The sequence below is a fragment of the Oncorhynchus clarkii genome, chromosome 15 (assembly GCF_045791955.1).
Source record: "Oncorhynchus clarkii lewisi isolate Uvic-CL-2024 chromosome 15, UVic_Ocla_1.0, whole genome shotgun sequence".
NCBI classification, from domain to species: domain Eukaryota; kingdom Metazoa; phylum Chordata; class Actinopteri; order Salmoniformes; family Salmonidae; genus Oncorhynchus; species Oncorhynchus clarkii.
This window is the reverse complement of record NC_092161.1, coordinates 22336021-22353807: the sequence shown is the minus strand read 5'-3', so window position 1 is coordinate 22353807 and position 17787 is coordinate 22336021. Positions and strand designations below refer to the sequence as shown.

Sequence of the window (17787 nt, the reverse complement as noted above, 5' to 3'; positions counted from 1 at the left end):
TAAAATACTTCACTGGAGAAGCTAAATAGCAGGAGATAACTGGGTTTAGGCATAGCCATTACTATAGCCATTTTTAGATGCAATACAATCACATGGAGGAGATTGGGCTAAAGTGGAATTATTATTATATTGAGGTGCGTTATGTTATATTATCAGCTAAAATGAGAAATGGCATATGCCTGGATTCATTAACTAATTTTCATTTAAAGCAGTAGTGGTCACAAATGTTTAGTGTTGTTCCCAAAATACTATTTTGGTCCCTTTTTGTACCTTGATTTTACTGTAAGTCAGCTAACATAGACAGTTGAGAAAGAGCTATAAAACATTTTTTTATTAAAAAATGTTTGAATTGCACAATGACATAACTTTTGCCTGATATCTAACATTTCTTGACAACTGCCTTATTCTTAGTGGTGCTTAATTCAATGAATCTTTTTGAAACCATCAAAGTTATTGGGTAATCAGATTGGGTAATCATTCTTGCCATGTAATTTCAGAGAAAAGGTAGAGGAGGTAGAAAGTGTGCTGAAATCTGTGTCATCTAACCAAAGACAAAAGGCTTTTAAAGTACTTGGAACTTTGTGTTCTTTGACTCACAGCCTTTGTTGACTTAGGCACTAACCCTGCATTATATCAACATTTGGGATACTCCCAGATGAAAGCACTTACGTGACTGTTTTATAACAATGTACAATTTCCACCAATGTAACAAAAGAGCATATTTTCATACAGAACCACACATAGTTGCTGTCATTCTCTACAACATTCCCCAACACACTCAACAGCCCTCTTCCCTGGCTGCATTCTCACCCCTGGGCTGTAGGTGACGCTGTGACAAGATGTGTTTGAGAGTGTCCAATTCATGTGTGAGTTGCCCTATGAGAATCTGCAGCCGGTGGTTCTCCTCATGCAGCTGCAGAGCCCTTTGGTGGGTGAGCTGTATGCGCCGCCTGGCCTTGTCTCGGCTCTTCCTCACGGCAATATTGTTCCTCTCCCGCCGCAGTCGATACTCCATGGTGTCCTTGGTCAGGCCCCTCTTCTGCAGGGGGCTTCGCAGGGGGCCGGGAGGAAGGGGGAGGAGGAAGGGAGAAAAATCCTGTAGGACAGGGAGGAGGGATGTAGAGGGTTTGGAAGGAAGAGATAACTTTGAAATTGAAAAAGACAAAATGGATGCAAGAAGGAAAAAAACTTAACATTGAACTACGTTAACTGCAACATTATGCATTCTCATGAACACAGAACCCAAGGGGCGTATCCATATACCTGCAACATTATGCATTCTCATGAACACAGAACCCAAGCGGCGTATCCATATACCTGTTGCAGTATGTGACTCTGTTGGCCGACATTCTCTGTGGAAGGTGTGTTGTGACAAGGTGCGTAGGACAGGTATGACAATCCCATCATCTGCTCTGTCATTCTGTTACTGCCCGTCCTGACCAATCCCTGAGCCCCCATCGACTGGCTGTATGGAATCCCGTCCATCTGAGTCATATCATTGGTAAAGGGTGCCGGGGTCGATGGGTCAGGGTTCAAGGCCACGGTTGTAGAAGCGTGGGTGGGAGTCTGACCGAAGGTTGTGAATGTGGCAGAAACTGGAGGGCTATACTCTTGAATTACAGAACACTGAGACATCTGTTAGGGATTCAGACACATTATAGTAATGTTCACACACATTCATTATCACATCCATTGTTAATTAATTACATGATAACTATAGGCCTATTGTAGTGTTTTAAATTGTATAACAACATTCTAGTACTAACATTGTCAAGATTTATTTCCATCTATGATGAAATTCTCTTTTTAAACGACACGTAGCCTACAGTACATAACTGTCGGTTATGTACGCGTTTCAATATATTATGAGCATTTCCCACCAGGATATTGACGGACTTACCTCTGAATTTGTTTATCGTCGTACTGCCTTTTCTATTTTGTGAGTTCCTCCCTCAATGTTCTGCTCATAAACACTGTAAAGACAGGTACTCATCTGATTATCACACCATCACTTCCTCTAAGTTAAACACCACCTCTCTCTCTCTCTCGCGCTCTCTCTCACTCTCATCACCCATGGGCTTGTTTTTTCTTATCGCCTTGTTTCTTGCCTTTAATTTACTTCTCCTTTTTTAGGATCACATCCTGACATTATTGGGGGTTTTTTACATTTAAAAAATGTATATGTGGCTGTACATGGGCATCTTTAAAGAAACATTCTGGGATATTTATTTACAGTTTTTTCTGAATGCTTAAACACTAACAGTGATTCTTGAAGTACTATCTCTGAAACCATTAACACTTGTAGCCAATGCATTTACCAAGTGTGCCAAACTGAATGGATGTTCTCTGCTGTACACTCATATTGCAATTTAAAAACACACTTCTAGCAAAATTGTAAACATTGGTCTCTATATTGATACACTATTTCACCAATTGCTTTTCCACATTGACAGATGTGAAAACACTTTTAGATAATGAGTTCACTTACAAATCGGAGCTTGAGCACTATAAATAGGCCACAGGTAAACATTTGGTTGGACATCAATGGAGGCCAATATTGGACAGAGAGTAAGATTTTATTTTTATTTACCTTTATTTAACTAGGCAAGTCAGTTAATAAGAACAAATTCTTATTTTCAATGACGGCCTAGGAACAGTGGGTTAACTGCCTGTTCAAGGGCAATGGGTGAGAACTAGAGGAGGACGAGGAGGTGAAGAAGTAAGAGGAGGAGGGGAAGGAAGAGGTGAAGTAGGATGGGGAGAAGGAGAGGACAGGGAAGAGGAAGATGAAGGGGAGTCAGGAACACAATAACTGATGAAATCAGAACGACTGTGGTTGACCATGTTGTCAACCATGGGATGAGCATGAGGGAGGCTGGGCAATGGGTTCAACCAAATCTGAGCCGCTATACTGTTGCAGGTATCATCCGGATATTTCAAAATGAGATAACACCATATTCCAAAACGTCAACAGAGTGAGTCTCTCTGCACTGTCTCGTCTACTGAAACACAAAAGAATTAGGATGAAGCAGCTTTACAGAGGCCCTTTCAAAAGAAACTCAGACCGTGTAAAACAGCTGAGATATGAATATGTGCAGGTAAGCTATACAATCCTATCATTGGGGCTGCTGTGGTACGCAATTGGTTCACAAGTCACCCACTTTTCACTGCGCTCAATCTCCCCCCAAACTCTCCGTTCTTGAATCCTATTGAATAATGATTCTCTGCATGGCGTCGGAACGTGTATCGCCAGCCCCACCAACGCATCCCCTTCTACAGGCAATGGATGAGGATTGTGGAGACATCGATCAGGGTTCATGCCAGGCCTGGTACGGCACTCCAGGCGATACTTTCCACGCTGCCTAGCTCAAGACAACATCGCATGTGGATAAAGTTTTATGGCCAGACCCACAAAGAATGCGAGATGTAGCCTAATTTTTTTCTTTTCTTTTTTTTTCTAGCACAAATGTTTTTGTTTTCTTCTATTCTACACTCTACACTTTTCCCCCTTATTTGTATTGATAGTGTGTTATATTCGGGAATACACATCCATACTTTACACATTTGGATACCTGTGTGTATGTGTGTTTACTACATGTATGACACAACTTGATTGCAAACTGCTATACCCTGCACACAGAAAAAACAAAAGCCACAAGTGCTTTTCATTTATACTGTCAGTGCGTAGTTGGTGCTTCGTGTGCTTATTCAAATGATAGTTTGTGTGTACTGTATTGATTAAAAATAGTTTGAAGAGTTTTGCAAGAATTGTTTGCTTTGCAAGAGATGTAAAATGTTTTGCTGGTTTGGTGTAAAGTTTTGTGGTTAGTGTGTAGAGTTTTGCAAAAATAGCCAATAGTTTCAAAGATAGTGCCTCAGCAATCAGAAAAAATGTAATGCTGTTCTATGGTCAATAATATATAACCATTCATTATTTAAGAATATAACCTATAAATGCTGCATGAACTTAGTACATCTCAACTATCTTATCTATAGAAGTACATCGCCTACAACATCATCGGTCTTATACTACACCAGTGTACAAAATTGTAACAAAAACATGTTTTCCCTTTGTCATTATGGAGTATTGTGTGTAGATGGGTGAGAATGTTTTTTCAATTCAGGCTGTAACACAACAACATGTGTCATAAGTCAAGGGCTATGCATACTTTATGCATACTGTATTTGTGTGGATATACAGTATGTGTTATGCACAATGAATGTTCAAAACATTAGGAACCCTGCTCTTTCCATGACATAGACTGATCAGGTGAAAGCTATGAACCCTTGTTGATGTCACTTGTTAAATCCACTTTAATCAGTGTAGATGAAGGGGAGGAGACCGGTTAAAGAAGGATTTTTAAGCTTTGATACAATTGAGAAATTCATTTTGTATGTACCATTCGGAGGGTGAATGGGCAAGACAAAATATTTAAATGCTTTTGAATGGGGTAGGGTAGCAAGTGCCAGGCGCACCGGTATGACTGTGTCAAGAACTGCAATGCTGCTGGGTTTTTCACACTCACCAGTTTCCTGTGTGTATCAAGAATGGTCCACCACCCAAAGGACATCCAGCCTACTTGACACAACTGGGAAGCATTGGAGCCAACATAGGCCAGCATCCCTGTGGAACGCATCGGACACCTTGTAGAGTCCATGTCTCAATGAATTGAGGCTGTTCTGAGGGCAAAAGGGGGTGTAACTCAATATTAGGAAGGTGTTCTTACTGTTTGTACGCTCAGTGTATAAGTATACATTATACCCTTACCAAATCAAATCAAAGTTTATTGGTCGTTGACACATATATCAAATCAAACTTTGTTTGTCACATGCGCCGAATACGACAAGTGTTGGGTTGTGGACGCATGACTTTCAACCTTTGTCTCTCCCGAGCCTGTACGGGAGTTGTACGGGAGTTGTAGCGATGAGAAAAGATAGTAGCTACTACAACAATTGGATACCACGAAATTGGGGAGAAAAAGGGGTAAAAATGTAAGTAAGCATTTCACTTACTTGAAATGTACAGTAAGCATTTCATTTCGTGGTATCCAATTGTTGTAGTAGCTACTATCTTTTTTCATCGCTACAACTCCCGTACAACTCCCGTACGGGCTCGGGAGAGACGAAGGTTGAAAGTAATGCGTCCACAACCCAACCAAGCCGCACTGCTTCTTAACACAGCGCACATCCAACCCGGAAGCCAGCCGCACCAATGCGCGGAGGAAACACTGTGCACCAGCGACTCCTGTGGCGGGCTGTACGCCACAGGAGTCGCTGGTGCGCGATGAGACAAGGACACCCCTACCGACCTAACCCGGGCGACGCTAGGCCAATTGTGCGTCGCCCCACGGACCTCCCGGTCGCGGCCGGTTACGACAGAGCCTGGGCGCAAACCCAGGGACCCTGATGGCGCTGCAGTACAGCGCCCTTAACCACTGCGCCACCCGGGAGGCCCAGCTGTAGAACTTTTTGAGGATCTGGGGACCCATTCCAAATCTTTTCAGTCTCCTGAGGGTGAAAAGGTTTTGTAGTGCCCTCTTCACGACTGTCTTGATGTGTTTGGATCATGATAGATCGTTGGTGATGTGGACACCAAGGAACTTGAAACTCTCGACCCACTCCACTACAGCCCCGTTGATGTTAATGGGGGCCTGTTCTGCCTGCCTTTTCCTGTAGTCCACGATCAGTTCCTTTGTATTGCTCACATTGAGGGAGAGGTTGTTGTCCTAGCACCACACTGCCAGTTCTTTGACCTCCTCCCTATAGACAGTCTCATCGTTGTCGGTGATCAGGCCTACCACTGTTGTGTCATCAGTAAACGTAATGATGGTGTTGGAGTCGTGTTTGGCCCTGCAGTCGTGGGTGAACAGGGAGTACACACCCCTAAGGGGCCCCAGTGTTGAGGATCAGCGTGGCAGACGTGTTGTTGCCAACCCTTCCTACCTGGGTGTGGCCCGTCAGGAAGTCCAGGATCCAGTTGCAGAGGGAGGTGTTTAGTCCCAGAGTCCTTAGCTTAGTGATGAGCTTCGTGGGCACTATGGTGTTGAATGCTGAGCTGTAGTCAATGAACAGCATTCTCGCATAGGTGTTCCTTTTGTCCAGGTGGGAAAGGGCAGTGTGGAGTGCGATTGAGACTGTGTCATCTGTGGATCTGTTGGGGCGGTATGCGAATTGGAGTGAGTATAGGGTATCCGGGAGGATTCTGTTGATGTGAGCCATGACCAGCCTTTCAAAGCACTTCATGGCTACTGACATGGGTGGTAATCATTTAGGCAGGTTACCTTCGCTTCCTTTGGCACAGGGACTATGGTGGTCTGCTTGAAACATGTAGGTCTTACAGACTCAGTCAGGGAGAGGTTGAACATGTCAGTGAAGACAATTGCCAGTTGGTCCGCGCATGCTTTGAGTACACGTCCTGGTAATCCATCTGGCCCCTCGGCTTTGTGAGTGTTGACCTGTTTAAAGATCTTGCTCACATGTTATTGCAGGTGCAGCGAAATGCTTATGTTTCTAGCTCCAATAGTGCAGCAATATCTAGCAACACAGTAACAATACACACATGATCCAAAAAGTTTACAAATATTTGAAATATCAGAAGAGCAATATCAGTCTAGATATAGTTGTATAGGATGAGCCATGACTACAATACAGTATATAAATATAAAGTGGGTAAAACAGTATGTAAACCTTGTTGAAGTGACCAGTGTTCAATGACTATATACAGTGCCTTCAAATATTCAGACCCCTTGATTTTTTCCAAATTTTGTTACATTACAGCCTTATTCTAAACTTGATTTAATAACTAACAATCCTCAGCAATCCACACAAGATACCCCATAATGACAAAGCGGAAACAGGTTTTTACCCCGAGACTTGATGCTGTAATTGCTGTCAACGGTGCTTCAACAAAGTACAGAGTAAAAGGTCTGACTACCAATGTAAATGTGATATCATTTTAAATGTTTAATAAATTTGCACAAAAAAAATGTAAAATCTGTTTTTGCTTTGTCATTATGGTTTAACGTGTGTAGATTGATGAGGGGTAAAAACAATTTAATCAATTTTAGAATAAGGCTGTAATGTAACAAAATGTGGAAAAAGTCAAGGGGTCTGAATACTTCCCGAAGGCACTGTACATGGTGCAGCACTCGTCCATAACCCAAAATATGAGGTTATTATGTTGTGTTAGTTGTTTATGTTTTTATTCACCATGGGCATTTTGCATAAGTGCATTTTCCATAATTCTTTGGACATGTAGTTAGCGTGATACGAATTACGAAACTCTTTCTTGCGATTCCACTGTCCCTTAGCAATTTCCGTACATGCAACTTTCAATCAAAATGGCGGCTTCCTATACCGAAAACGTGAGTTGAGCTTTATGTTTTTCGTTTTATGTCAAAATTTTGGATATCTCTTTAAACGTTTCAAGATTATTACCCTTATTGCTGCCATATCTCATGATTAAACACACCACAATTATCCAGCCACTTCACACAGGGCGCGCCATAGCTAGTTACATAGCTAACTAATTAGCTAAATCCTGTAGCTAGCTAACGTTAGCTGTACTAGTTAACTATGGGACAGTGTTTGCCTGGGCTTACCAACTTTGAAAGCAGTACTTATTGTAATATTTTGATTTGCTATTTTCTTTCAGGATTTGATTGACAGTGATGGACCCAATGCTGTGCGGCTGTTGAACAGTCTTACTGAACAGGTTAGGTTCAGAATACAGCTAGCTACAGATTTGACACCAGATAATGAGATATAACCAAAGATTTGTGGCATCCATTACTGAGCGTTAACGTTACAGGTTTGCCTATGCCAAACGACCTGTACTAAACGTCTAAAATGTCTGTGACCAGTTGCAGGTGTTTCTTTTACATTTCGAAAAGGCTCCATTATTAAAATGAACATTTTGCTTCAAGAAATAATCCAACAATGTACACCGCCATCTTGTCTATTTCAAATCTTCTCTTATTGATTGAGGCAGGTGGGTCCACCCCAAAGTGCTGCATGTCATGATGACACTCTCCTGTCTCGATCAATGAGAGATTTAAAATTGACAAGATGTCTGCGTACACTTCATGGAGCAAACATTTTTATTTATTTTAGAACCACCTGCAACTGGGCACATACATTTTAGAAGATTCAGTTGAAAAATCTATGACAACGTTTTGTATAGGCAAACCTGTAACGTCCAGTAATTGATACCAAAAATCTTTGCTTAAATCACATTATCTGGTGTACGGTCTGTAGTTAGAATTCAGCCGGCTGTTTGTCTTCTGTAGCATCCTTGCTAATGATGTGACATAGCTACGGTAGTGTTGTTTATCAGTCATATCTATTACTAGTTACGGAGATCTATTACCAGTCACTCAGATGTTTAAGGTCTGTCTGTACACATTCAATCCTAGGTGGCATCAGTTACAGGGCAGGTTCGAGATTTGTTAAAGAGGGTCCAAGGTGGAAAATTCCAAACATCCAAGGTAAGTACTATAATAGGATTCACACATATGGTCGTTGAGAGTTCACATAAACAGGAAGCATTGTCTCGCTCAAATGCCTAATGCAAATGTACATTTCCCACTCTCTTGTAGGGTTTGTCTTTCCTTGACCTTAGATATCAGCTGCTGCTGTTTTACCTGCAAGATATCACTCACCTGATCAGTCTTAAATCAGAGGGTGGTAGTGTGAAAGACAGTGGCGCCCTTCACAGACTGGTCACCGTCAGAACAGTAAGATGCCCTTCATTGCTGGTCACTACATGTTGTACCACTCAGTGTGTGGGGCTGTGCATGTGCAACCTCTCCCATTTTCATCATCCCAAATTCAAATTACGGTTGACTTTTTGCATAGTCTTCTTGGTCTTGTTTGGGCTCATGAATGCCATCTTGGACCTCTGTTGCTATATTCTAACTATTGTGTTGCTCTACAAGGTTTTAGAGAAGATGCGCCCTCTGGACCAGAAACTGAGATATCAGATTGATAAATTGGTGCGCACAGCAGTGACTGGGAGCTTAGGTGAGATGTGATATTGAGGAAAGGAAGCAAGTCTTTAATTGTTATGAAAAATGTATGTACTAATCAGAATGCATGTGATATACATTCCTTGATTGTATTGTAAATTGTTTATTTTATATTTTGTAGGGGAAAATGACCCATTGCACTTCCGTCCCAATCCGGATAACCTTGTTAGCAAAGTAAGCACTTCTCATCTCTTGGCATCCCTCAGTCTGTTAGATGAATACAATTATAAACCGGGTAGTTTGACTCCTGGATGCTGATTGGCTGAAAGTCGTGGTATATCAGACATAATAAACTAGGTGGTTCAAGCCCTGAATGCTGATTGGCTGACAGCCGTGCGTGGTATATCAGACCATATACCACAGGTTTGACAAAAGATGTATTGTTACTGTTCTAATTACGTTGGTAACCAGTTCATAATAGCATTAATGCACCTTGGGGGTTTGTGGTATATGGCCAATATACCACTGCTATGTGCTGTATCCAGGCACTCTGCATTGTGCATAAGAGCAGCCCTTAGCCACGGTATGTTGGCCATATACCACATCCCCTCGGGCCTTATTGCTTAATTATATTATTATTCATTGTGTTCTTTGTTCCCTATCACAGAATGAAATCTGGTTTGCACAACAGCTTATTCATTCATCTTTAAAAAATGTTTTTTTAATTCCATAGCTAAGTGAATCAGAAGACTCGGGGGATGAAGATGGTGGAGAGAAGGCTGAAGGCGCTGAGAAAAAAGTGCCATCTAGTGGCAAGAAATATGTTCCCCCCAAGATTGCTCCAATGCACTATGGTAATGTCAAATATAAGTTGTTTTTTTAATCTTCCTCTCTGTTGAATCGTATGTACACCCCCCCCCCCCCCCCCCCCATTAAAAATGCACACAAAGCTGTCTTATTTCTGTGATGGATGATTTTACAAAACCATGGCTGTGATATATAAGACCTCTTTACTTGATCAACAGAGGGAGACCTGACAGATGCAGACAAAAAGAAGGAGCTGGCTGACAAGCAGAGGCGTGCCGCCCTACGCAGCTCTGTGATCCAGGAACTCCGGCAGCAGTACAGCGACGCTCCCGAGGAGATCCGCGAGCACAGGGACTTCCAGACAGATAGACAGAGCCGAGAGCAGCTGCACAGGTCCGTGCTGTCATCATCAGACACATTGATCACACAATCATCAATTAGATTATAGATTTGTGACTCATTTAACTGTCTAGTACTACAGTAGTTTGAGCCCTCTCATTTGGAGGGAGTCCCTTCATGTATTTATTTTCTTTAGGAAAAACTTTGAGGAGTCGATGATGGTGCGTCTGCAAGTGCCCCGAAATGAGAGAAGTGCTAAGAAGAGAGGAATGCTGGGAATGTCTGGTCAGCTGAGTGGCATCACACGGTTCAGTGACATCACAGCCCTGACGGGCGGAGAGGGACAGGTGAGTTGGACACATTTACGTGACACACACCAGTCTTCTACAGGTCACACTCCTTGCTGACATGCAGTGATTGATCACATAAGATATATATGCCATTTCGCAGCTGCTTTTATCCAAAGCGACTTAGTCATGCTTGCATAATATTTTACATACAGGTGGTCCCAGGAATAATGGGCACACTTCAGATGTATTCTCCACTGCTGTGTTATGTTATGAATATATGATAGTGTTGATATAAACATTCTCTGTCCCTCCCTCCAGGACACGGATAACCCGGGGCCCAAGAAGAAGAAGAAGAAACTAATGAAGAAGAAAACTAAAAGAAAAGGTGAGCCTGAGTTTTGTTGACATCATTGAATATGTTTACATGCACAGTATTAATTTGATATTAATCTGATTATGGCAGTAGGCAGATTATGCAATAGTCATGTAAACACCTTACTCTGCTTATCTTAATATGCGTACGGTCAAAAATGAAGTAAGTATACACCGATTTAAAACAATCTTTCGAGTTATTAAGACACAAACACCTTAATCGGCGGTCCAGCGGTGTATTTGATCTGCGCATGTGCTGAGCGAGCTTCCCTCTTTAGTGCGAGTGAGGTGTTTGGAACAATTGAATGCATGTGCTTTGGAAGTAGTTTTCACATACAAATGTTATGTCCGAACTCCGATTCAAATATGCTTCCCAAAAATAACATGGACGCTGTGGTAGAACGTTTATTTTGGTTGGTTATTTTATGCATTTATCAGAGTGCCGTCAAATTCAAATTAAAACATGTTTTATTAGTTGCATACACATATTTAGCAGATATTGCAGGTGTAGTGAAATGCTTGTTCCTAGCTCCAACAGCGCAGTAGTGAAATGCTTGTTCCTAGCTCCAACAGCGCAGTAGTGAAATGCTTGTTCCTAGCTCCAACAGCGCAGTAGAGAAATGCTTGTTCCTAGCTCCAACAGCGCAGTAGTGAAATGCTTGTGTTCCTAGCTCCAACAGCGCAGTAGTGAAATGCTTGTGTTCCTAGCTCCAACAGCGCAGTAGTGAAATGCTTGTGTTCCTAGCTCCAACAGCGCAGTAGTGAAATGCTTGTGTTCCTAGCTCCAACAGCGCAGTAGTGAAATGCTTGTGTTCCTAGCTCCAACAGCGCAGTAGTGAAATGCTTGTGTTCCTAGCTCCAACAGCGCAGTAGTGAAATGCTTGTTCCTAGCTCCAACAGCGCAGTAGTGAAATGCTTGTTCCTAGCTCCAACAGCGCAGTAGTGAAATGCTTGTGTTCCTAGCTCCAACAGCGCAGTAGTGAAATGCTTGTTCCTAGCTCCAACAGCGCAGTAGTGAAATGCTTGTGTTCCTAGCTCCAACAGCGCAGTAGTGAAATGCTTGTTCCTAGCTCCAACAGCGCAGTAGTGAAATGCTTGTGTTCCTAGCTCCAACAGCGCAGTAGTGAAATGCTTGTTCCTAGCTCCAACAGCGCAGTAGTGAAATGCTTGTTCCTAGCTCCAACAGCGCAGTAGTGAAATGCTTGTGTTCCTAGCTCCAACAGCGCAGTAGTGAAATGCTTGTTCCTAGCTCCAACAGCGCAGTAGTATCTAAAAATTCACAAAAATCTAAAAGTAAAAGAATGCAATTAGGAAATATATAAATATTAGGACAAGCAATGTCAGTGGCATGGACTAGTATACAGTATATACATATGAAATGAGTAAAACAGCATGTAAACACTATTAAAGTGGCCAGTGTTCCATGTCTATGTATATAGGGCAGCAGTCTCGAAGGTGTAGAGTTGAGTAACCAGGTGGTAGCTGGCTTGTGACAGTGACTATGTTCAGGGCAGGGTACTGGGTGGAGGCCGGCTAGTGTTGGCTGTTTTTCAGTCTCTCGGTCACAGCTTTGCTGCACCTGTACTGACCTCACCCTCTGGATGATATGGGGGCGTACAGGCCATGGCTCGGGTGGTTGATATCCTTGATGATCAGTAGCCTGATTTCAGACGTGTCCATGTAAACAGGATTATTAGGGAACTCGTTTTTCTTGCAAAGCATGTAAACGTTAATTGAACTACTACTAATCTGACAATCAAATTGTGTGCGTTGCATTTAACAGTACTCATTGTCAGGCCATCAGTGATTTATTTTATGTTAAATTTTGTATTCAATTGATTCTCAATGTTAGACCATTTTACAATGACTTGGAGTGCAGTGATTATGCATCGTTAGTTAATCAACATTGTTCTTTGCCTGCAGCTTTCAGAAGATAGGATCACAAATGGAATCCTAAAACCACAAAGCAGGATGAAGAATGGTGATTTAGGCTAAATGGGACAGTTCACGTTGAATAACTTTTCAGGATTGTTTTGTGATTGTAGGTGCTTAAACCATGTGTATTATAAAGGAGAATTTCACCCAATGTGTTTTTTTTTCTTCAATATTATCATTAGTCCTTGTTTGACAGTCAGTCCTGTGTGCATTTCAAGATGATGCTCCAAAACATTTGAATATGCAAATTTCCCCCCATTTCGAATTCACAGGGCAGATATGTTTTCCTTATTGGGCATCAATGGTGACTGGTTAAGCCACACTTTCTGGACAATGGATTTTTATTTAAAACAATGCAATTTAAGGACAATCAAACATGGTCTAATAGAATATGGTTAAACATTTATCCAAACTGAATTCACTCTTGCTCAAATTCAAGAGAATTGTTGAATTACATTAACTCATCTACTACCCATATTTTGTAACATAAGAGGCTATTGGATAGATAATTTTAAATTGAAAAAATAAAACAGTAAAAAAAAAAAAATAATAACACAATCCACGGTCGCTGTGGCAGACAAAATACAAAAGTTTAATTTTTTGCAGAAGCAGCACTATCAGTAATTGCATTAAATATTTCCAGTTTTAGCGGAGACAACTAGCAAATTAGTTTCACAGCACCTTACATGTATACATACACTTCCTTAGTCACCCCGTTCACTCTGTCCAGTTTGAAATGTAGTGGAGACCATCGAACCTGGGCTTTCTGTTAGAGGTCATAGGTGAGCTTTTCACGAGGAAGAAAGTCAATCCACATTTTAAATGCAGGAGAGGAATTAAAGCCCACAGTAACAGAATACATTTTTTGCCATAGTATGTGATAATCAAACACATTCTCTCACATTTTCATTAAGATGATTGAGACACGGGCTCAAACTGTACATCAAAATATTTTCTGTGCAGCAGTATGTATAGATTGCCAAAATTGGGTCATCTCTACAACTCCAAAACATGCATATAAGTTCCACTTTCAGAGATACGTCATTTACAATCAGGAGAAATTTCGAATTTTATGGCATCTTTACTTCCAAGTATTTGATTGTTTCTTCCTAAGCTAATAAAACTTCATTCACTGCTTAAGTAAGGTTTATTTTACATATAACACGTACATGGTATGCTCCACAAATACAAAAATGCAATTTGCCTTGAAGTAAAATGTGTAAATTGTTAGAATAGTCATTCTAACTCTGAGGGTGTTAGGCACCGCATCTTAATAAGAGCGCTGGAAAAGATCAAGGTCACTGTTTCTTGTCTGTCCTATCCATGTTCACGAAGCATAGTCCTGCCTTTCAGGAAGAAGCTTTTACTCTTTTTGCCAAAATCAAGCATAAAAGTAGAAACTAGCGATTTAAAAAAACAGCAGCATGCCAACTTTACTTTCTCAAAAGAACTGTAATTGTAATGTCAAAATGAAGATTTCAGCCTAAATAGACATACGCAATATTAATTATTTATCATGAGGGCCATAAACAATACCTAGTAATGCTTATTTATACTGCCAGAAATATTAAAATGAGGGCACACCTAACACAGCACAAATAACTTAACAGAAGTGGTGGAGTAGGGCTTGAAATGCTTTTCTAAATATAGTAAGCAAAATAAACAATTTACTATATTTAACCCTAACTGTAAAATACATCATACTGAATGACAGTACAAAATTGGCACCATTTCATAACAGAAGACTGCTCATTTTTTATGGAGCTAGATAGCTGCCAAAAGGTTTAACGTCCATATTGTTAGGATTGTAAGAAAAGCCATGCGTGAAATGTAGACGTGTTACGATTATGGACTAACATTTTAGGCTTGAACAAATCTTGTTGCAATTCTGACATATAATAATATCTAGTTTTGGAAGTTTCCTCTCACCAACAACGTACACCAAACGGCCTGTGAGTGCTACTCGAATGAGCATAACACCGTATTAAAAAAAAAACAGAAGTCAAGGAAAGAGGTATCCTGCACATTTTCAGGTTAAAAGTCTTGTTTCTCTAATAATCCTCAGTTGAGTTTACTCCACATTTAGGTCACTAAATGTTCCTGGTTCTCTCCAGACCTGACTGCCCTTAACCAACACAAAAACATCCTATGGTGTTCTGCATTAGCATCAAACAGCCCCCGTGATATGCAACTTTTCAGGGAAGCTAGAAACCAATACACACAGGCAGTTAGAAAAGCCAAGGCTAGCTTTTTCAAGCAGAAATTTGCTTCCTGCAACACAAACTCAAAAAAGTTCTGGGACACTATAAAGTCCTTGGAGAATAAGAACACCTCCTCCCAGCTGCCCACTGCACTGAGGATAGGAAACACTGTCACTACCGATAAATCCACTATAATTGAGAATTTCAATAAGCATTTTCCTACGGCTGGCCATGCTTTCCACCTAGCTACCCCTATCCTGGTCAACAGCACTGCACCCCCCCACAGCAACTCGCCCAAGCCTTCCCCATTTCTCCTTCTCCCAAATCCAGTCAGCTGATGTTCTGAAAGAGCTGCAAAATCTGGACCCCTTCACTCATGCTGCCAAACATACCCTTGTAAAACTGACCATCCTACTGATCCTCGACTTCGGCGACGTCATTTACAAAATAGCCTCCAATACCCTACTCAATAAATTGGATGCAGTCTATCACAGTGCCATCCGTTTTGTCACCAAAGCCCCATATACTACCCATTACTGCGACCTGTACGCTCTCGTTGGCTGGCCCTCGCTCCATACTCGTCGCCAAACCCACTGGCTCCAGGTCATCTACAAGACCCTGCTAGGTAAAGTCCCCCCTTATCTCACCTCGCTGGTCACCATAGCAGCACCCACCTCTAGCACGCACTCCTGCAGGTAAATCTCTCTGGTCACCCCAAAACCAATTCTTACTTTGGCCGCCTTGCCTTCCAGTTCTCTGCTGCCAATGACTGGAACGAACTGCAAAAATCTCTGAAACTGGAAACACTTATCCCCCTCACTAGCTTTAAGCAACAGCTGTCAGAGCAGTTCACAGATTACTGCACCTGTACATAGCCCATCTATAATTTAGCCCAAACAACTACCTCTTCCCCTACTGCATTAATTTATTTATTTTGCTCCTTTGCACCCCCATTATTTCTATCTTTACTTTGCACATTCTTCCACTGCAAATCTACCATTCGTGTTTTTTTTTGTGTTTTTTTAAATTCTTGCTATATTGTATTTACTTTGCCACCATGGCCTTTTTTGCTTTTACCTCCCTTATCTCACCTCATTTGCTCACATTGTATATAGACTCATTTGCTACTGTATTATTGACTGTATGTTTGTTTTACTCCATGTGTAACAACTGTGTTGTTGTACGTGTCGAACTGCTTTGGCCAGGTCGCAATTGTAAATGAGAACTTGTTCTCAACTTGCCTACCTGGTTAAATAAAGGTGAAATAAATAAACGAATGTAATAGATTTGTTTGCCAGCACAAGTCTAGATAGCGCTAGCTGTATTATACCTACAACAGGGAAGTTCCAGTCCGCTAGGTGTATCTCTACAGCATGGGCAGATATCTGGGTGACGTAGACATCCCCATGCATGCACTTGATCAAAATATGACTAATTCAATATTGCACCATCCCAATCTCTGGGCTCTGCAATCATAACCAGTAGTATATACCAGGAATAATGAAACATTCACTAAACACCCATTATTAATCTATGAATTATGACCACTGGTGTCTTTATAGATTATTTTTTAAATGTATTTCATCGTTCAATCTTGCCAAATCATATTCTGTAGGAGGATTTAATATGAATTTAAAGTATTTTGACATTTATATGGATCGGGTCATAAACATCTAGGTTAAACGTAGGCTAAATCTGGCATGAGCTTATTCCCACACTTTACAATACCTCTGTTGCAGTGGTTTTAGGTAGTCTCCGTATTTGCGTTTTCCTCCATCGCGACACTGCTTCCCAGTTGAAGAGCTTGTGATTTCTATGCAGCACCATGCGCCTTCCGAAAAGTACCCCTCATCTTTAGAAGATGCCCTTCTGGAGGCATGCAGCCAGTCATTATTCCCCCATTTTGGCCTATTTGCCAAATGAAGTGCAGAGCATGCACGATGTGTGCAACTCATCACTCCAACAAATGTGAACATTTAATTATTCCTTCATTCATGTCAGTCATCCATTGTCATGTGTCTGAATGGCAATAGGAACTAAATCAAAGAGAATGGAAGTTATTCATGTCTATTGAAATCCATGTGTGTATTCAAAATTATCCAAAAGTTCGTTAGTCTATCATTTTAATAATTCAAAGTTTAATTTAGGCCTATTCAAATAAAATTGTAGGCATTGCAATTTTGCTATTATTTTGGGTACTGGTGTCTTGACGAATAACAACTCCATTTGTGTTTAACTTTTTATTATAGACCCAAGCTCACAGGCCTCTAAATACTTAAGAAAAACCGTTGAAAAAGCACATGCAGTGGCTGATAGTGAAAACAAATCTGGCAAGAATAGGATCGTCTTGACCATGTGACCGCTTGGCTATTTAGCCCAGTTCAGGTTTTTGCCAAGACTTCATATTTTGTTTTCTCATGTATTGATATAGCCTCTATATGGTGGGGTTGTGCAATGCACTTTCTTGGTTACTACTAATGCAAACGGCTATAACAAGCCCACATACAGTGGAATTCACAAATACAAAATGCCTCATTTAAGCCCTAGTTTTTGCTCCCAAATACTGGAAAGTGTGATTCATCAGGTTACATGATCACCACACCAACCCACGCAGCTATACAATTATATGGCCATTAACAGCATGGCATATTTATATAGTGGAATAGGCTTAGCCTAAATCACATGTACTTTCTTTTTTGCAGCTCAGGCGGTTATTCTAGAAACGACTCTTCTGTGTCTTAATAGTATAATTCGCATAGGTAATTTGCTTAACAAGACCCAAGCCTATACTACGCCATCTACTGGTATAACATCGTTATTCAATGCCATTCTAAAACAAGCTCCAGCCTTATTTTGAAAATGAAAACCGGAAGCTGC

General features: G+C 41.1%; 2 protein-coding genes across 2 annotated transcripts; one reads left to right on the top strand and one right to left on the bottom strand.

The window, feature by feature from the left end:
- Window positions 1–316: 316 nt before the first annotated feature.
- On the bottom strand, window positions 317–1975 carry LOC139366740 (CCAAT/enhancer binding protein (C/EBP) 1). Its single transcript, XM_071104432.1, has 3 exons — window positions 1901–1975; window positions 1318–1635; window positions 317–1096 (listed from the first exon to the last, which is right to left on the bottom strand). Exons 2-3 carry the CDS (start codon window positions 1633–1635, stop codon window positions 779–781), a joined length of 636 nt encoding a protein of 211 aa, XP_070960533.1. The 5' UTR covers window positions 1901–1975; the 3' UTR covers window positions 317–778.
- A 5338-nt stretch (window positions 1976–7313) lies between these two features.
- On the top strand, window positions 7314–14705 carry LOC139366739 (neuroguidin, EIF4E binding protein). Its single transcript, XM_071104431.1, has 11 exons — window positions 7314–7364; window positions 7655–7714; window positions 8415–8486; window positions 8598–8735; window positions 8937–9021; window positions 9148–9200; window positions 9700–9820; window positions 9992–10166; window positions 10309–10459; window positions 10721–10787; window positions 12698–14705. The coding sequence occupies exons 1-11, from the start codon at window positions 7323–7325 to the stop codon at window positions 12709–12711; spliced, it is 978 nt and encodes a 325-aa protein (XP_070960532.1). The 5' UTR covers window positions 7314–7322; the 3' UTR covers window positions 12712–14705.
- The last annotated feature ends 3082 nt before the right edge of the window (window positions 14706–17787 follow it).